This window comes from Epinephelus fuscoguttatus, linkage group LG14 (assembly GCF_011397635.1).
Source record: "Epinephelus fuscoguttatus linkage group LG14, E.fuscoguttatus.final_Chr_v1".
Classification (NCBI taxonomy): domain Eukaryota; kingdom Metazoa; phylum Chordata; class Actinopteri; order Perciformes; family Serranidae; genus Epinephelus; species Epinephelus fuscoguttatus.
In genome coordinates, this window is record NC_064765.1 from 12,362,387 (window position 1) to 12,383,502 (window position 21,116).

The 21,116-nt window shown below is 43.5% G+C and overlaps 1 protein-coding gene across 1 annotated transcript in view; it reads right to left on the reverse strand.

Annotated features, from left to right (window-relative positions):
- Positions 1-5,396: 5,396 nt before the first annotated feature.
- LOC125901453 (phospholipid phosphatase-related protein type 3-like) overlaps positions 5,397-21,116 on the reverse strand; it is a 32,037-nt gene continuing 16,317 nt past the window's right edge. Inside the window, exons 6-9 of the mRNA XM_049597191.1 lie at positions 16,608-16,665; positions 13,083-13,256; positions 11,348-12,178; positions 5,397-10,796 (exon numbers count right to left, since the gene is read on the reverse strand). Coding sequence (XP_049453148.1) covers positions 9,777-10,796; positions 11,348-12,178; positions 13,083-13,256; positions 16,608-16,665 — 2,083 coding nt within the window. The 3' untranslated portion in view covers positions 5,397-9,776. The remainder of the gene's footprint in view (positions 10,797-11,347; positions 12,179-13,082; positions 13,257-16,607; positions 16,666-21,116) is intronic.

Consider the following 21,116-nt stretch of genomic DNA (forward strand, 5'->3'; position numbering starts at 1 on the left):
GTGAAACCAAAAGTCAATCGAGTAGTTTTAATAATAACGTAGTGTGCTAGTATGTGTAGCATACTATGCTAGTGACATATGTGATGTATGTCACGTGACGTCACTTATGTTAACAACAATTGTAGTAATTTTAAGTCAAACCATTATGGTTTTTTTTAAACCTAACCACATGCTTTTGTTGCCTAAATCTAAGGAAGTAAACCCCGAAAACAGAGTTGTTTTATTCTATTTTTGCTCTAAGTTTAGTTTGAAAAAGCCTCTATGCATTTAACAAGCAGAAAACAGAACATTTCCTGTTAAAATTGAAGTTTATTTTGAAAAGAAACGATGCATGTAACAAGGGTAAATTGACACACCATCCCTGAACATCCAAAACTGATGCAGGAGGGTTACCTAGCGCATCATATTTTGACAGGCCACTGATAAAGTGTAGATATTAAACAAAATTGTACTACACCTGCCAATCATATCACGGAGAAGAAAATGTTCATCTACTCATGGATGAGAGGCTCATGTTTGGGACAGTTTATACCAGCTCACCCCTTTTCCCTTCAGGAGTGGTGGCCTTGTGGGTAACCTGTGAGTGTGTGACGTGTGTTTCATTGTGTATGTGGAGGGAAGCAGCTCTCGGGGTGTCATGGTGAAGATGGAAGGTGGCAAGGAGTGATGACAGTCAGCAGAATTAAGTATCTAGATAAGCACAGGGTGACTTTTAAACCTCATGAGAAGGTCATGTTTGTTGTTTCGAGGTGGAGACTGCAATGAAGCCATTGTTGGTGAACAGCACCCGAACGCCTCATCATCCTTCCTTCTGCTGAGTGGTCCGGACTGTTAGAAGCTAGTTACCAGCTAATAACAAGCCAAGCTAGATTTAAAGTTAATAAGCCAGCGTGTTCCCAACTACGGTTTGGAGTCAGTAAGCTGTCACTGAGAGGTAACATGGTGCAAGATTAATGGTGTCCGCCTCAGCTGAGCTGTAAAGTTAGCTACCTCAGTGGTGCTAGAAGAGCTAGCAGTAGATGCACACTTCCTTCTGTATGGTCATACGATTTGCGGGTGTAGTTGTGTAGAAAGAAAATAGTTCTTAAATTAAAATGGTCACCATAAGGTCCTTGGATGATCCTGAGTAACCGGGTCATGATTTCATGATAGAGACATTGCTGTTTCAAATGTATTTTTTGGTGCTTTGAGCACCACAAGCTGAGTGCCTTCTAGTTCCATTATACTGCAGAGAAGGCAGACATCTTTACGGCTGATATCTCCAACACTCGGCACCTCACACCAAAACAATCTAGACTGATAAATAGCACTACAGGTTAAAGATAAAATATTACATTTTGTTTTTAAGATGGACTGTCCCTTTAATATTAGCATGTTAGCACTGTCAATGTGAGCATGTTGTTTTATGTAAAGCACTTTGAATTGCCTTGTTGCTTAAATGTGCTATAAACCTGGCCTTGCCTTTGTATGTTAGCATCCTGATGTTAGCATTTAGCTCAAAGCAGGCCTCATGGCTGCAGCCTCTTGGTCTGTGTTTTTAATACTTGCTGCCCTGAGTTCAGGTGAGAAAATAAAAATGGTCCATGTCAAGAATATCTGAAAAAAAATCAGTGTGGTCAAAAAGCCAGCTCCTGTAAAGCCGCAGTGGCCTCATGAGGTGAGGCCAACCCTATAAAAATGTCTGGCTCTCAATTGGGCTGAAACAGTGTAACATGTAGTCTGGTAGGACATTTATCACCCTCCATAGCCTGCAGGTTAAAGAGCAAGCAGGCTAGCATATATCTTCAACTCCAAGATGCATCCATGGAGGGAAATAACTCTGTTTGTAGATGTTGTGTTACGTACGCTACTCTGGCAGGTACATCATGATTTTATTGTTGTCTTTTATTTGGTCACATAAAAAAACAGATGAAGTGTAGATTTAAAAAAAAAAAAAAAGAAAAGAAAAGGTCTGTGTCTTGGACCCGTAGGTGGAAACAAGGGAATACAACAACTGATTCAGTGAAGCCAGGCTCCTAGAAATGTCAGTCTTAGCCCCCAGCTGTGGCAGGCGACGTCTGACTGGCACATTAAAGCTGGTTATCATTCGGGATCCGAGAGAGCTTGCTACAAGGTCTGTGTCTGGTGGGTCGGCAAATGACAGGGCTTCTAACGTGGTTTAATAAGCCCTTGTGAGACTAAGTGTAATTTACTGTGGGTCCCAGGCTGAGGATTTTAACAACCGTTACACCATAGGAATATGAAACCACTACTTTCATTTCCTTGTCGTAATTGGTGAGGCCCTTCAAGAGGGCTGTTAAACAGACCTTCCTCAACCATTTCACCAATGAAGCCTGATGAGGAATAACTCTTTAAGGGCTGGTGTGCCGTGTCAATATAATCAATCCTTGTGAATCCAACCAGAAAGGGAATATTTTAGATATGACAATAGACTCATCTGAGATGAGCCAGGCCTGCATGGATTCAATCACCAGCAACTGCCACACAATGCATGCCAGTTAATTTAGGATGCGACTTCATCTTGACTTCGCCTAGAAATGTAACTACACGTCGCTGGGATGCAGACCTCCTGTTTAATTTTGTGCGCTGAAACTATATTCCTCAATGGAAAGAAAGCTTTTATTTACTTTAATTTCACAGATAAGAAACAATAAATTGTGAAGACAATAAAGCCTCCGAAAAAATAGTATTTTAAGTCTTGTGTGTGATTTATCCTGGCTTCATATGGGCAGAAGAAATCCCTGCTTGTCGCTAAGCTACTTTATACAATGCAAAATGCCATAGGCTCATGTTAATAACATTAGCATGTTGTATTTTTTTGGAAAACGTGTTTAGTATAAGACAGTTGTTTTGTCGGTGAATCTTGTTGTAATGGAGCCACATTATGTACTGTTAGCTTTGTTAAATGTTGCTGTTTCCTTGGCTTCATATGAGAAGAGGAAAAGTCTGCTAGTTACTTGGCTAATCTATACAATGTAAAATGCCATAGGCTTGTGCTAAAAACATTAGCATGTTGTATTTGTGGGGAAAATGTGTCCAGATAAAGAAAAATGCTTTGTCTGTGAATCCTGCAAGTTATAACTAGGCCGATTTGTGTACTTGTATTTGAAATGGTCTCTTTTTAGCGGCTCGTGCTAATAACGTTAGCATGTTGTATTTGTTGAAAATGTGTTTAGTATAAGACAATTGTTTTATCGGTGAACCTTGTGAGTTGTAATGGAGCCAAATTTTGTAACGCTACCTTTGTTAAATGTTGCTGTTTCCTTGGCTTAATATGAGTAGAGGAAAAGTTCGCTAGTCGCTAGGCTAATTTATACAATGTAAACTGCCATAGGCTTGTGCTATTAACGTTAGCATGTTGTATTTGCGTCCAGCAAAAGACAAGTGTTTGTCTGTGATGCTGCAAGTTATAATGAAGCTGATTTGTGTACTTGTGTTTGAAATTGTCGCTATTACGCCATGTTTAATGTGTGTTTAATCTGTGTTTTGAATCAATTAAACTTTACAGCACTTCACGGAAACCACGCCGCCCACTAGTGTTTTGAAGGTGTAACTGCAGAGTGAAACAGACACCACCGCACAAGTATAAATACAACAGCATAGGCCATGTGTGTAGGCTACGGCGCAGGGTCTGCCGCACAAGTATAAATCCTGCTATATGATGCAGTGCTACATGGGAATTTGTGCGAAATGGAGGACCATGAACATAAATTGCAGATCGCCTGTAACGCATTTTAATATCAGTCTATCATAATTAAAAAAAATTGGAGATTGAGAACAAACTGATATATGAGTCTGTTAATATTTATCAACATCAGATCTGACAGGATGTGAGTGTTTCTGTGACTTCCTGTAAGGACTGAAGGCTGCTGGAAAATGTCGGGAAACTGACTTGACTGCAGCTTTTTCTCGTCCACTTTCCAGGCGTATGAGCCTAATCTTTCCATGCAAAAAAAAAAAGGATCAATATTTGATTTTTAATGTCCTGTATTGATCGGGCTGGAAGTAAAATGATCCCTGCGACCCTTCAGAATCCTAATCCCTTATTCAAGAAACTGAGAGCTGGAGGAGAATCAGGATATAAGCTCCAAAGCTCCGAAACCCCTTCTTCTTCCTCCGTGTGTAAAGGTCCACTAGGAGCCGGGTGAGATGGCAGTAGGTAGAACGATAGTGACAAAGTGAGTAAGATAAAAGTGGAGCTGCGGACAAAGGGCTTTTGTGCTGTTCTGCAGTGGTAAATCAGTCCTGAAAAGACTGTCAGCAGCTTCCCCTGGACAGCCGCTCTCACTGTCACACACACAGGCAAAGATGTAAGCATCTACACACAGTGGCAAAAATAGACACATGCGCAAAGACAGCTCAGGCCGCATTTTCTGTGGCCTCCTGCAGTCGCACACAAATACACACTTGTTGTGTTGTGCTTTCTGGGCCACCAAGGGGAGAGAGAAAGGGAGTAAGAGAGGGAGAGCTACTGGCTTGCTGAGTGTGAGTCATGGACAGGCTGACTGTCCTCAGGCCTCAGTACACCATCTGCACCCCGCTGCCTGTACGGCCTCATCACACAGCTCAATGCTCCGAAGCACCGCACACACACACATATATGCATACATGGCCAAACAAACACTCAAACATGCATGCAGACAGAAAAATGCCCAAAACTGACACATATCTGAATGGACACATAACCTCACAACATCTGGACCACGTGCACACACACACAGCCCAACTCATCTCTGCATAATCATCCACGATAATCATGCTGTATCAGAATAAACCAAGGGGCACATTTACCAAAATAAACAGCCTTTGCATGCACGTTAACACACAAAATCCAATGCAAGTATACATTTTTTCACAGTTTTTTACACACACACACACACACACACACACACACACACACACACACACACACACAGAGGCCTCAGCCAATGCTTGCTGCATCCCTGCGGGTCATCTGGGACTGACCAACATTCTCACAGAATTCATTACAGAAACCTGACACTAGCCCACAGGAAAGGAGCAAATGTTGCAACTGTGCCGGATCCGTCTGGCTGTGTGTATCCATGCGAGTGTGTGTGTGAATGTGTGAGTGTACAGTATGAATGAGCATGAAAGTACTCATAACCCAAGAATCAATGGAGAAGATCCTTTTCATTAGAGTTGCGGTAAAAGCCGCTCCAGCAATGACCCTCTGTCTATTTTGAGGCACTAAAGTAACACAAGACGAAACCTCAGTTAAGAAGTCTTGGCTTTTTTATTCAATCGGGTTATTAATGTTACACATCACCACAGATAGAAAACATCAGCCCATAAAAGAGGACTGAAATAATAATAGTATTAATAATATTAGGTAATATCAAGTATTTTTTACAGTCAAAATGTCAAAATGGGGGGTGGGGGGGGGCGGGGGAGCAGTACGATAATCACCAGCACTGAAAAATGCAGCACGTCTGTCCGTCAAAGGTGACGGCGCAGACCTGAAGCACAGAAGTCTTTAAAAAAAACAAAAAACAAAAAAAACACGCTCGTACACACACACATGCAGCACAAACCGACGAGCAACATTATTCTACCAGCTCCTCATCAGAGGGAGCTCCACTACAAAATACAACTTGTTCCATTTAAACTCGCCCCTTCCTGGCACAACGTTACGAAAATCAGTTCATGTAGCCTTCAGATGCTTGTGGCGCATGGGTGAAAACCAGCTCTTTCATCTGTGTGTTTGTGAGTCTGGATCTCTCGTTAAAATATGATCAAAGTACGACCTAAAATAAAGCACTTGTCATTGGACGGAATATCTTCTGATAGTTAGAAAAAGACTTGTATGAAATGATAGGTACCAGATAACGACTTTATACAACATGGTATAAATACACACAAGAGGCAGGGGAGAGCAGGAAGAACACGCACTTCCTCTTAACTTGATGTCGCTCTGAAGCCTGCAACCACTGTTACTATTATTAGCAGATAATAACTGGATTAATTCTACGGTTAATTGTTTCACCTATTAAGTCAAGAACTAACCTTTAAGTGGACGACTCTTTCTTGACCTACTGTATGAATCAGCAGTTGACAAAACAATCTCAACTAAAGGTGCGCTTATTCACTTGTTCTGGACCTTTTGACCGCTTTTCACGGTCCTCATCAGCCAGTGTATTTTGCCCATATTTCCATGACAACTGTGGAAAAAACATCTGCTGATGAGGACTCTGTGCTGCCGGTCAGCAAACAAGCAAGTTGACCTTTAGCTGAGACTGTTTTGCCAACATCTTTTTAAGCTTGTGCTGGCCTGTTTTTGTATTGGCTGGCTGTTCACACGGTCATCTAACTTATTTCATGCAAACAGAGGAACAAAAAAAATCTTGGTATCACTTTCTAATAAAGCGTACTTAAATAAGGGAAGCCCTGTGGTAGATAGATGTCTCATAACCCTGGATAAATGGGTGTAGATAATGGGTGGCTGGATAGAGGAATAAAGTCTGGAGCTGTAAACATTGTAAACATTACTTGGGTTTCCTGCAGAGCTCTTCCTGAAAAATTAAACAGCTATATAAAAAGATGCATACTGATGAAAAATATTTACAATCTCTATAAACAGATATCTGCATATGTATGCAGAATCTGTATGCAACAGGGCACAATTTATTTTGGTATTGGAGGTGTTCTGGTTTCAGTTTGTAGTCCAGGTAGAATTGACAAAACATGTTTTAGCAGGCTTTGATGTCATGTAGCTAACAGTCCATGCATATGTGTATCCCACAAGTCACTCTAAGGACGTTTATCTTTCATATTGTCGGACTTTTCTTAATCAATACTCATTGAAATACAGAGGACCATCTCTTTGGAACAACCTTGCTCCATCTCTACAATCATCGACATCATCGTTATTCAAAAACATCTGAAAAGGACTCTAATTTGCAAAGACTCTTAAGGCTTCATATATTCATTTGTAATTTGTTGTTGTTGTAAATTGTATCTTAATATTTTTAATACTAACTGGTTAATTTTTAAGAAAAACGCATGGTGCTTCACTGACTCAGTGAGCTTTAGCTTCTGATTTCAAAGCACCAACTGTTATCCATTTAGAGTTGGTGAAATTTTAATAGTTTGTGATGTAAATGTCTTGGGGCTAACATGCGAAACATAGTGTTAGCCTTGGCTGCTCTGCATTGAGCACCACCTGAGTCCGTTGGAAGCTTGCTAGCTGCGCCACTCATTTCGCGGTTACTAGCTATGTTTCCATCCAAAAGTGATTTGAATCATTGGGAAAAGCGCATTAAAAGAAATACGAATCCTGTGTGTTTCCATTAAATGTACGGACTTTGGTGAAAACTATGAACTCACGAGTTTTCCGCAGAACCGGAAACAAAACAAGTCTCGCATTCTTCTTCTTCTACGTTTTCTGGCGTTTGGTAACCAGCTTGTAAATGCATTACCGCCTTCCCGACCTGGAGTGTGGATATCACCATGGAGAGAGGTGCGCTACGTCAGACTTTATTCAAACATAACTGTTTCCATCCCCCGTTTTGCGAATCAACATTTTTTTGAATCAACCAAAACCCGGCTAAAGCGAACGTATTTTAGTTTGTGCGAATCAGGGGATTTTAATTGGAATTTTGCCGTTTCCATCATGATTTTCCAATGCGATACTTCTAGATGCGCATCTAAATAGGCTGATGGAAACAACATGGTGGCCATCCTCTGGTCTCCCGCCCATGTGCGTGCTTTGTTTTGAGCCACAATGCCCTTTAGCATTGTTAGCACTACTAGCCGTGCTGACACTGCCAACAGTGCTAACAGGGATTGCATAGAAAGGAGTTTTACAGCAAAAAATTCAGCCACTTATTCACCGGTGCGACCTGAGAGGAGACCAAGGGGTAGGCACATTTTTACTGCAGCGCTGTTGGGTCAGGACTGGCGGAAAACTCTGAATTATTTTTGCTAGCTAGCTCCCACCGGAGCCGGGTGATGCACATTGCAATAAACTGAAGGGCAGTAAAATGAACTGACATGCGTAACCTTAAAATATTTGGTTAGCGGTTAACCATTTACATTTCATGACATTAACATTTGGAACCCAGTGGCTATTGTCTGGCTTTTTAATTAGCTTTTATTGTTTTAAGTTATCTGCATTAATGTGTAGATATCTGTTTATAAAGATTAGCTGTAACGTCATCTGGACCTGGACCAACTCCATTCTTGCATCTCAAGTAGCTAATCGGACTGTTAACAATGACCGATGTATGGAAGAGTAAAATCTTGGTCTGAATACACGCTAGCTACGCCACAACCCCTGAAATATTGGCCATTGCCCCCAGAGGCTAAATTGTCATCAGTCCGATAGCCAAAAGGTTCCAAGATTTACATCCTGACAACCCAAAAATTGCTCTTAAGAATGTCTTAATACTGATCTATAAAGAAAAATCGATAAATGATCATTGATAAAGTATTGAACAGTTAGAAAGTGATACCAAAACCTCTGAAATGCTAACAGGTACAGACACTGCTAGCAACACAAGCCCGTAAGCTGCATCCCACCAGCACCTGTTTGAGCCAGTGTGCATGTCGGTGGTGATGCTGCACTCCTGGCTGGGCAGCTTTCCATTAACAGTGCCGTCACCATTGTGATTTGCCAGAGGGCCAAATGCAAAGGGCTGCGGAGGGAAGAGTGCGCTAGCATGGTTTGATAAACAAACGTTAATCTCCTTAGTGCTGCTTCAGGCACTGTGGCAGGTTTTGCACACAGCAAAGACAGACTGGCTGCCGAGCTCGCTGCGCCGCGCGGCCCAACCACCCTCTTCACTTAAGGAACAATTCTCTTTCCATTCCACCGCCTCTCATGTTTACAGCAGTAATCCATTTGGTGACGTCTGTATTGGGGTGCCCAACTGTGCGTGATCCTCCTTATGCCCAGCCCTCCTCCTCCTCCTTCTCACACCCCAACCAGAGGCAGCGCTTCCTAAGCCGGCTCTCTCTGGTGGATACTGACAGATTTGCTTGGCGTCAAACATAAAATTCCCCATTTTGGTTTGTGTATTCAGAGGGGCAAAAAGACTCTCATGCTTTTGTGAGTTGTGGCTAATACTCTTGAACCTGTGGTTGAACTTAACATTACTGCATTCTTTTCTTTGCTCAGAGCTTCTGTGCGCTTTAAAGCACAAGTTTTTCAGCTGGTTACGACGGCAAATTCTCTGTGTAATAGCTGGCAACCTCAAACAGCTGCGCTAGTTTAAGGAGAGCAAGTATTGCCTGTAGTTGTTTTGTTTTCTCAGTCTTATCCCTCCTCTCAAGGGAAACTTGATTTAGCAAATCCCAGACCGTTCATTGTGATATCTCTCTTTCAGCTGCAGCCTCTCCCACTCCTTCGCTGAATGTGCTTTAAAGGAACACGGAGGATGTGCGTGCTGAATCTCGGGTTTTTTAATTCTGCACCCTGCTCTCTCTTTGACTCCCCTTTCTTCTCTTGTCTGTTCTTTTCCCAGTCAGTGTCGCTGAGCCGGCGCTGTGGGCAGTACGTGTGAGCAGGAGAAAACGAGATTCCCCGCTGAGTGCGTGTGAGCTGCCAGACCTCCCCTTGCTCCTCCACCCCTGCTGCTGCCTCTTCCTTTGCAGCGTTCTGACCGAAGCGTCTGCTCTGGTATCAGAGTCTCGAAACCTTTTTGTCATTTTTCTAAAGTCATAAATCTCTATTCACCTGCCACAATCTATTTTGTTTTGCTGTCTCTTTCAGCTGAGTCCTCTGAAGCACAATCACTGACATGACAATGATGTCTTTACTATAACATCCTCTCGTTCTGCATAGCCTTGTAGTAGTGCTCCTGCTCGGCGTGGCTGCGGGCGGAGACAGAGGGCCGACGAGGCAGGGTGGAGGAGCGGGACAGCGCCTGGCTGTGGCTGTCCATCAGCAAGTCGGGATGGGGAGGAGGGGGGAGCATGCTGGAGCAGGATGGGTGAGGAAGTGGAGGCATGGAGGATGAGGGGTGAGGTGGAGGTGGCATAGGGGAAGAGGAGGAATGTGGAGGTGGGGGCATTTGACAGGAGGACGGGTGAGGAGGCGGGGGCATGTGGGAGTGGGACGGGTGAGGAGGTGGGGGCATTTGAGAGGAAGATGGGTGAGGAGGTGGGGGCATGTGTGAGGACACCGGGAGGGGTGGTGGGGACATCTGAGAGGACAGGTGAGGAGGCGGAGGCATGTGGGAGGAGGCAGGTTGAGGGAGGTTTGGAGGCAATGGAGAGGTGCTTGGGTGTGGAGGGGGAGGCAAGGGAGAGGAAGAAGAGTGAGGAGGCGGTGGGGGTAGAGGGGATGACAACAGCTGGGGAGGTGGAGGCAGGGGGGAGGAGGAGGTGGGGAGAGGCGGGGGAGGCAGCTCCTGTCCTCCTTCGGCGCTGCCGCTGGCTGAGGAGGAGCAGAGCGAGTCCGTTTTCACGGGGAGTGTCCGGTAATCCCGGTAGTGACTGACATTGTCCTGTCGCTGCAGCGCCACGCGGTGTTTATCCCCTGCCGTGTCGGCGGCCATCATGTTACCGCTGATGGTGTTCCTCCACTCCCACGGCTTGCCGTTACTGGCCGACACACGCACCACCGGGTGGTGAGGGGCGTGAGCGTCGATTGTAACAATGCTTCCGCTCCCGGCAATGCTCCCTGGGTTGCTCCCGGTGCAGCTGTCTCGATCAGACGGGATCCGGTAGTAGGGCGACTCGGAGCAGTTGGACCCTCCGCCTGAAGAGGAGCCACCTTCTGATGTCTTAGTGGAGGAAGTGACTCCATGACCCTGCTGCTTGGACATGGCTATCACCTGGAGGACAGAAGGAAAGATGCTCAGAAATGAACAATCAAGCAGCAGCTCCAGATCAGCGAGCACGTGGACCTGTTTCTGATTTATCACCTGCTGTTTCCAAAGTGAACTTTCAATATGAATGAAAGCAGCCACTGCAGAAATGAGCTATTTGTATTTAGGAAACAGGTCTGCACAACGATAAAGTTCAGTTTTATTACAGTAAACACTGTAGAGGGTAACAGCAACAAATTCAATATCCCTCACAGACATTTTATTAAGCTTTAACTCCACCTATAATAAGTGTTTGAACCCTTGGGAGAGTATTTCATATTGGAAAGTAATCAGTGAAATTGCCTCTGACCGTGTTGTTCTGTTATGGTTTTACCACCAAAATAAATCATCAGGTGTGTCGCACACACACAGCGTTTGGCAGCTATTAAATCTCCAGACTAAACTATATTTATCAGGACTGGCTGCGTGCCACTGGAAATCAAAGAATGAAAAATTACAGCTCAAAACAACGTAATTATTTTGATTTGCAGGCGTTCAGTTTGTAATTTCTCCCTCACCTGAGTGACTCTCTGCTGGCTGGGCGGCTGGTTGGGCTGCGTGTTGGGGACACGAGGAGTCGACACCGCGATGGGCCCCGTCCCCGGCTCCTTCACCCCTCCTCCCTCGGTGAGCGACAGCCACTTGGCACGCGTCTTGGCGCTCTTCGGAGAAACAGGAGGCGGCCGAGTGGCCTCCTCTGGGATGTGAACGAGCGGGGGCGCCACCACCATCCTGGCTCCGGTTGGCGTGGCGGTGCCCTTGTTGGCTTGCACTGTGGGATAAAGAGATGAAGGCATCTCCTGATCTCCTTCTCCCGCCGCTGCTCCTCCTTCATCTCCTCCATCCCTCCCGTCCATCCCCTCCTCCTCGTCTCGTGAGCTCTGGCTGCGCAGCTCCAGCGAGCGCTGCCTCCACTCTGACACCAGCTGCCGAGACCTCTGGGGGTCAAAGGGCACGTGGAAGGTCATGTGACGCTGCGTGGTGGGGAGCTCATCCGAGGGGGAGATGGGGCTGTTCCCGTTTGCGACTCGGGGTAAGGTGTTGCTGAAGGTTACCATGGTTTCCTTGCCCATGGGACCTCGGGTTGCAAGGAGCTCCACATCAGCGCTTGCGCGTTTAAGGGAAGCCAAGGATGCCTTCTCCCTCCTCACCTTACTGCGAGCCCCAGACCCCAGCCCAGCCCCCAGCTCCTCTCTGCTCTCAGACACCCTGGGAGTCTTCCTGTACAGGGAGTCATGACCCCGCTGGCTCAGCACCCTCAGGCTGTCCTTCTGCTGAGCTGGGGCCAGCCTCTGCAAAGAGGGAGCATCTTCGTCTGATGCTTTGAAGTTTCCCACTGCATACACAGCCTGACACAGGGATACAAGGAGGTGGGGAGGAGAAACAAATGAGGAGATTGAAGCACCCAGCATGTTAAATAAAGGCTGAAGCGTGAAAACGTATTTTCTTTAATCTTTGGGAGGGAAAAAAAATTGATATTCATGTTAGTGGGGAGCAAGTGCATGAATAGGCATTTCTCCCTCTTCCTCCTGTTTAGTGAGGTCAGCATGAATCACTCTCTTCCCCCTCTTTCAGGATTCATCCTTTAATGACAGAAGCAAGCGCTCACCCCCTCTTAAAATGTGAAAGACGATAGAGAAAGAGAGCGTGAGGAGGAGGGAAGCGTGGAGAATGGCAACGACAAGTTTTCTTAAAATGAAGTGTGAAATTGTTCCAGAGAATTCTTATCCGATTATTCATTCTCTCTCTCTTCCCTTCCGTAATAGAAAAGGCTATATATAGAGGCTGCCAAAAAAACTGCGAGGAGCGAGAAGTATGGAAGCCGCACGGAGAGGAGAGGTGATTAAAAAAAAGAGGCATTTGTTAGCACATGCTGCGATAGCGTTAGAATAATACAACGGGACGATTCAGTCACGGCAAAACAACTAAGCCACTTAATTAAGAAAACGAAATCTATTTATGTGTATTCGGTCATTCCCACCATGCCGCATGCTGACTGTTAACTACTCCCTGGGGACAAAACAAATCCCTAAATGCCTACAAACATATGCTGGCACTCATTTCACAAACTAAATCCTGAAATAGGAAATCAATTTTAAGACTATTCCACTTGTTTAAACGTCAGCGAGTCACATTAGTAGAAAAGGTGCAATTATCTTCAAACCAGCCAAATAAATTAGGACCTTTAATACATTTTGCCCACAGATTTCAGTCTGGTGGGTTTTTGTTTTTGCTTCTTTTTGCGTGACTAACCAGGTAGACTCCGATGCCGGCTCCTATGAGGTATCCCACGTAGACGTCTATTGGGTGACTGCGGTGCTGAGTTATCTGTGTCAGCCCGGCGAGGCCCGCCGCCATGCAGAAAGCAAACACCAGCAGCGGCTTCAGCAGCTTGGTCGTGCTGCTGATGCTGGCGTTAAAGTACATCTGTGGACAGAGAGACACGCATCAGTGTGGCATATGGAGAATGAGGTGCAGGTGTCAATAAAAAGCACGACAACACACTGGAGAAAAGGTTTTACCTGAGAAGTGAGAAAATTCACAGTTTTACTTTGTGACGGAAAAATATTGCAGGCCTCATCTTGTATATTTGAAACTTTAGGAAGAAATAATCTCACATTTTGGGAAATTGCTGAGAGTAAAATGGAAGGATTGATACCACTCTCATATATGTCTGTCAAACGAACAGTTTACCCCTTAATAAAAATACGTATTTTCCCTCTTACCTGTCGTATTTATCAGTCTATATTATTTTGATGTGAGTTGCTGACTGCTGGAGATGCTGGAGACGAATATAATGGAACTAGATGGCCTCGGCTTATGGTGCTCAAAGCGCCTCAAAAATACATTTGAAAAACTCAACAGCAATGTGTCTTTCCAGAAATCATGACCCGGTTACTCAAGACAATCCACAGACCTTGTTGTGAGCAGTTTCATGTAGGGACTATTCTCTTTCTACCAAACTACACCCGCCAATCATATCACTGCGCAGAAGGAAGCGTGCATCTACTGCTGCTAACTCACCTAGCACCAGTGAACTAGATAATGTTGCAACCGCAACTGAGAAGGACACCATTAATGCGAACATCCCGCGCTGTCACAAGCCTGTCTTCCATGAGTAGATGCTTATGTCCTTCTGCAGTAACTATTTTTTTCTACCCAATTACAGCCGCCAATCCTATCACTGCACAGAAGGAAGTATGCATCTACTGCTAGCTCACCTAGCACCACTGAGCTAGCTAAAGTTACAGCTCAACCAAGGAGGAGGACGTTAATGTTTACATCTTGCACAAGCACAAGCCTATTTTCCATGAGTAGATGCACACTTCTTTCTGCAGGAATTACTTTCTTTCTACCAAACTACAGCTGCACAGAAGCAAGCAGGCATCTACTCATGGTGGAGAGGCTTGTGCTTGTGTTAGTGCAAGATGTAAACATTAGCTGAGCTGTAACGTTAGCTAGCTCAGTGGTGCTAAAGGAGCTAGCAGTAGATGCACACTTCCTGCTGCAGGATTCACAAGTGTAGTTCAGTAGAAAGAAAACAGTTCTTGCACAAAACTGCTCACAACAAGGTCTGTGGATTATCTTGAGTAACCAGGTCATGATTTCTGGAAAGAGACATTGCTGTTGAGTTTTTTTTTAATGGTTTCTTTTGGCGTTTTGGGCACCACAAGCTGAGTGCCATCTAGTTTCAATATCTTTAAAAGAAGGCAGACATCTCTACGGCCAATATCTCCAACACTCAGCGACTCACACCAAAATAATGCAGATTGATAAATAGCACTACAGATAAGAAGAAAAATACATATTTTTGATTTGGAGGTGAACTGTCCCTTTAAACATGAAGCTACAGCGAGCACCCAGTTAGCTTAGCTTAGTATAAAGACTAGAAGCAGGGGGAAACAGCTAGCTTGGCTCCATTCAAAGGATAAACCCACCTACTAGCATCTGTAAAGCTCACTAATTATTACATTACATCTCAATATTTAATCAGTTAAAAAAAGCATAAAAAAGACAAATTGTTGTATTACACAGTTGCCCGTCCCAGATTATTTTTTGGCCAGGAGCAATGACTTCCTGTTAAACCACCATTTGTCATTTTTACGCTTCAGCTTTTGTGCAGATTTTAAAAAAAAAGAGCTTTTGAGGTCCAAGGTGTCAGGTTTTTTAAATATTTTACCTTTTGACTGAACTATCAGCCTATTTCCTGTGCTTCCACTCTTCTTGCTAAGCTAAGCTAACTGTGTCCTTGCTGTCCTAGCAAAAGAGCAAATAATTGCATTTGCCAAAATGTCTTATTATTCCTGTAGACACAAAAACGTTTATCCAACTGGGTGACATAATTTCACTTATTTCCAATGCAACTATATTGTTTTATGTTCCATGAAAGTTAAGTAAATGACACTACCTCAGCTGTTGTTAGAGGTGTTTTAAGAGTAAAGTGTACGCTGCATATGAGGTAACTGGGTCATTAAGATGAACAGGCCTATTTTTCTGACAGTAAAACAGAACAGGGATGTAAGCAGGAGGGCCACAGGAGGGGAGAGAGAATATATTTATATATTTACATTGAGATTCTGTGCATGCACTCTATATTTGGGTTACATAAAGTGGAGGACAGCTGAGTGACAGAGGAGCAGGCTTTGCAAAAATATCCATTTTAACAAGCTTGTCCATCTTGTCGCGAGCATAAGAAGCCAACTTTTCGTGAAGCAAGACTCTGACAGAAGGCTGACATTCAGTTATTCCCAATGCAATTCAAATTTCAGTCTCTTTCTGTCGAGCTTTTGCATATTTCTAAAAAAAAAAAAAAAAGGTGTGAGGGGAAGGTATGGAAGCAAGTGGGAGTCTTTACTTTGTTGTGAAGGTTTTCTGAGACTGAATATGAGACATACCTGTTTTAATGTGGCAATCAGTGTAGAGGAATCTGACAACAGAATTAATGGGCTGCATCTCAACTTTGCAGAGACATCACGTTGTAACTCTAGCAACCACAACAGCCGCTTTCTTCCTCCTCCTCCTCCTCCTCCTCCTCCTCCTCCTCCTCCTGCCTTTTCTCTCTCATCAGAAATCGGTCTGGTGAGCTTTAATGAGCACACTCTGAGCCCAGCGAGGCAGCAGTGATATGGCCAGTAGCTCGAGTAGCCATTGGTGGAGGAGAGTGTGTTTGTGTGTAGGAGGGTGTTACCTCATGGAAAAATGACATTGCTACTTTGCTGTACAGTTGACATACTGCTGCTGTCAGCACCGGACCACAAAATGGCAGAAAGCTGCTGCACATATGCACCAGGAAGTAACAGCAAACGGAACCTTAAAAGTCCTGTTACGTTTTAATGTAAGATTTGGACAGCTCTTTGGCCTGGGGATACTGTTGAGTCGAATTTGGAAATCTCTCAGCGAGTAAACACCATAATGCAATTGCGAGTTATGTATGAAGTGACAGTGATTTCATTCCAGCTAAAAAATCCTCTGATATGGAGGAGCTAATCTTGTGCTGCCAGCAGCCACGTTCGTTAAGAGTAAGTAGAGGAACATCTGGATACTTATCATGAACACAGATAATTGAGCAGATAAACTGTCAGCTGCATAAACTCATAAAAATGTATGCAAGGATAAAGAAAATGTGGTGCAGTAATATTAATGCATCTGCAAGGATTTAACCAAAATGTGACACAAACTCAGAAAACCCCACACACATTTGCACACAGTTTATGATGCAAATACATCATACTCAATGTACATCAACACAGACGGCAAGTGAGACACAGAGGTGCTTACGGAGATATAGACAGCAGCGAAGCCAGAGAGCGTTGCATGCTGGGATGGAAATGTTTTCCTGAGGGGAGAAAAGGGGAGAGTTAGGTGTGAAAGAGTGAAGGCAGAGAGACAAAGAGAGATTTGTTTTTTTCACCAAAATAAGCCGAGTGGATTCTGAGTGTGTTTACTGCCTCTCGAATAAACCTGTGTAAAGCTGTTTCTGATGTCGGGATTGTATCTGACATTAAAACCCGTGCGGCTGCCCATCTGTGTGTTTGTCAAACGGAGCGTGCGTCCTTGGATGCAAGCATTAATAAACACAAAGCGAGTACCATGGGGCATCAGTGGGAACATTAGGAGAGAGGGAATGAGCTGAGGTCAGAGCTGCTAATTTATAGTTTAGGGAGACTGAATCATAAATGTCATTTAATTAGCCTCACTAATGCATTGTTTATGTAAGTGTCTTTATCCTTGTGTTTACCTTCTCCCACTTGTTCAGGATTAAACCTGTGTGTATGTGTGGGCAGGCTGGGTGAGTGTTCTGCTGTCGTTGTCAGGACCAATTTAAGTTTGAGAACTTATTTTTATATAAGGACTGCTTTAGGGTGAAGACTTGGATTTAGGCTCATGCTACAGTTACCTATAGGTTCGGCCCCTTTTCAAAATTCATACATGTTATCCCTGTGGTCTGAGACACTCTAAAATTAAACTACACAGGAGAGTGTTCATTACCATAATTATTGGCACAACAGTAACGCAGCCAGGGCCTTATCACAGCACACTATGTCAGAAAACTCCACATTTAAGATATTTCAAAGATGGCGGCATACCGACTCACTGGCACAACTGATCTGATACAAACATCTCCAATAACAGTTAACTCCAGAGCACTGTATAGTTTAAAAGTTACAATTTATTGAAATTAGAATTTCCGTTTTGCGGTTTCGCAAACCTGTCAAGTTGCAGTTACAGTTTGCATCCATGTCTGTGAAAACATGGATGTTTCACACACCTTCCTTCCTGGAAGATCTTTACAATCAGTACAGTTTCAAGGTGAACACCCAAGATTAATGTCACTGATTCAGTATCTGACCAAATGTCTCCCCTTCTATCCCTGATTCATGATGTTGAGGAATGGCCCGAAAGGTGTTACTGCAAACTATCATGATGTCACAGCAAAGGTAACCTTTGAGATATAAAATGTCATCATTTTATCCTTTTAGACATTTGTGAGCAATTCTGTCGCAATTTAAGTAGGAATTCTTGAGTTATGGCCAAAAACATGTTTTGTGAGATCACAGTGACCTTGACATTTGAGTAAATTCCTTTAAAGCCTTCTTGAGATACCATGTTAAAGAGACCAAGATGGGTGCAAGGTCACAGTGATCTTGTCCTTTGACAACTAAATTCTTATGAGCTCATCCTTGATTCAAAATGAACGTTTGTGCCAGAATCTGAAAAGAAAGAAAGAAAATCCTTCAAGGTGTTCTTGAGATATTGTGTTTAAGAGAACAAGACAGATGAGGTCACAGTGACCTTGACCTGCAACCTATGACAACCAAAATCAAATTAGTTCATGATTAAGTCCAAGAGGATATTTGTGCCAAGTTTTAAGAAATTACCTTAAGGTGTTCCTGAGATATAGTGTTCATGATAATGGGACGGATGTACAGACGGATGGACAGCAGAGAAACTCGGGGGAATTGTGCATCGCCACTTTATGTTCACTAAACTTGTTCTGCCACTGACGGGCTCACATTGTTATTGTAAGTGTCTGACAATATAATCGAAGAATCGCGACAGAGATGGATCTTTTTATTAAAGGATGAGGTCCTTTGTGTTTCACCGGGAACAGCCTCAAAATCGTGATTGCAAAAGCCACCAGACTCCATTTAAATAAACAAGAATTTTATTACCATAAAACACACTTCATTCAGAGTCCACAAAAACAAAAATACACTAACAAAAGCCATCTTGGCTCTTCCTTCGACTGTTCCAACAACCACCTACTCTGGTTTGGTTGCATTAAACCTTTTATTCACCCAGGTAGATGTGAAAATATACTGGGTCTACACACGCTAAAATTACTGTTTATTTAAATGGAGTCTGGTGGGTTTGGCAATGGCAATTTTGGGGCTGTTTCGGGTCCAACAAAAAGAATCCTACTCTTTACAACAAAGGTCTATCTCTGTAAGGATAATTTCCATAACGTTGTTAGACACTCAGCCTGTCAGTGCCAAAAACAAGCACTTTTAGTAGACATACACTGAGGTTGCGCAATTGCTCCTACTGATTACATGGCAGCTTGTTTTGCTGCTGCCAGCTGCAGCCCTCTCAGTCAATACTGGACCAGTTTCAAAACCTTTTGTTTCCCTTTAACTTACTAACTGACTAAAGTGGAAGTCATAATTTGGTTAGTGTTCCCCTTTAAGTTTATGCTAATTGTTAGGGTTTGGCATTTAGTTGTGATTGTTAAAGCAATAATTTGATACTTTGGGAAACACACTCATTAAAGCGAAGCCAGCAGCCGGTTAGCTTAGCTTAGCACGAGCTTGGGCAAAGAGAAACAGCTGGCCTGGCTTCTTGTCAAGGTGCAGCAACTTGTGTCTGCTGGTTTCCTAGCAACTGGCCTCTAACAAGAGGGGCACATAACCCCTTGTGGAAGGGTTGATTGTCATTTCTCCATATCAGCTGTACGGATTAAGATGACCAACTGCTGGCTTTAGCCACACCTTTAACCCATATCTGGTATCCAAAACGTAAATGTAATCAGAATAATTCCTTTAAGGTTCGGGTTAGCGAGGGAATGCATTATGCCAATAAGGGTCCTCACAAGCACAGAAGTACAAACGTGTGTGTTTGTACTACAAGGATTATCCCTATATCAGCTTTTTCTCGCTGTAATCTTTTCTGTCTGTACGCACTTATTATGCCTGTCTAATACCCATATGCTGTATCTTGTTTGTCCGACCTCTGTCAGTTTGTTACGCTCCGCGCTGCTAAAGAGTTCCTTCAGAAGCTGAACGTAGCCGCAGCACCTGCAGATGAGACGCTACAGCTGAGCTGAGCACAATGAGAATTAGAGAGGGCGTTGTAAGTTTTGTTGTACAAATAAACACTTAACTTTACTAAGCAGCACATATTAATAAGCAAACACTGTATTATTTCAAACATCCAACTGGAACAGTTTCACTCCTTTGCTATTTTTAATCTCCTGTAATCCTCTTCAGATGCAAATGAGTTTTGATGACTCCTCGCCTTAGTTTGCATACACTCTCCTGCAGATAGTGATGAGTAGGACTTTACAGTACGCTGTGCAACTGCTGTGAATCCTGTGTTCTGTAGCGTTTTATGATAAAGCATATATTCGTATGAGCACCGCCTCGATTGCAGGCATATATACAATATATGGTATTATTGTAAATGGCTTTGTGCATCAACTGGAAAGCAAAGGGAACTAACCTTGCTGAATTCTTATTCAGTGGCATTGGAGCAGCCTTCTACATACACTAATATCCTGTAATAAATGCCCTGTATATATATATATGTGTATATATGTGTCTTCTTCATATGTTTTTTTTATTCTCTTGGATGCAGATTTTGAATCAAGGCAGGAGACTTTCTGTGTGTCCATGGATGCTGTTTTTAAAAGATATAACTGACCTTGAGTTACTACTTTAAAAAAAAATCAGATTGTTACAGATTTTATCAGTCTGCTCTGTTTAGCCCTGATCACACAGAAAGACTTTTAGCAGCTGGAGGCGGCCTTTTGTAATTGTTTTCAATGGGAGTTAAGCTTTTTGCTCACCTTTTTTTTGCGCCACAACACAACTGGTGGCTCTGAACTCCTCGAGAGCAGGAAAACGCCCCACTTCATCTTATTTTTCATCATCTTTTTATACCACTGTCCAATCGGATGATTTGAGAGGTGGGCCTTCTGTGGTGGTCATGACAACAAGCTTACAGTTGGTAAACAACGGAGGAGAAACTGGTGGTAGCAGTCGCTGGATACCCATAGCTATACAGCCCGATGTTAGACAGCAGGTTGTCAAACTCATCCTAAAATATGCCTGGAAACGGCCATCATCGAGGGGAAGCTCCTGGACCAACTGGTAGTACTCCCCATGATCCACCGTCTTTTTTAGTGTCTCATGTACCCACACAGATCTCCGTTTCCCTGTGCCCATCAAGCTATTTACTGACAGCCTCTCACCCTCAACCAGAGCTACAGCAAGTACCCTCTGCCTCAACATTTTAGGAACTAGATACTAATTACTATGAAATAAACAAAAAACGGTAGAGTGATTGAATGGGAAGGTTGCTGTAAGAACGCCATTGGGTAAAAAGGTGCATCAGGCATTTTCATTTACTAGTAATGTACAGAGGTATGCATGAATGGAATTAATTCCCTCAACATATCACACAGGAAAACAATAAAGATAGATTTGAAATTCTATTGAAGCAGTGCCTTTTGACTAAAACTTAAATCATCCATAAAACAGACAAAAGCCTAATTAACAAATACCAAAG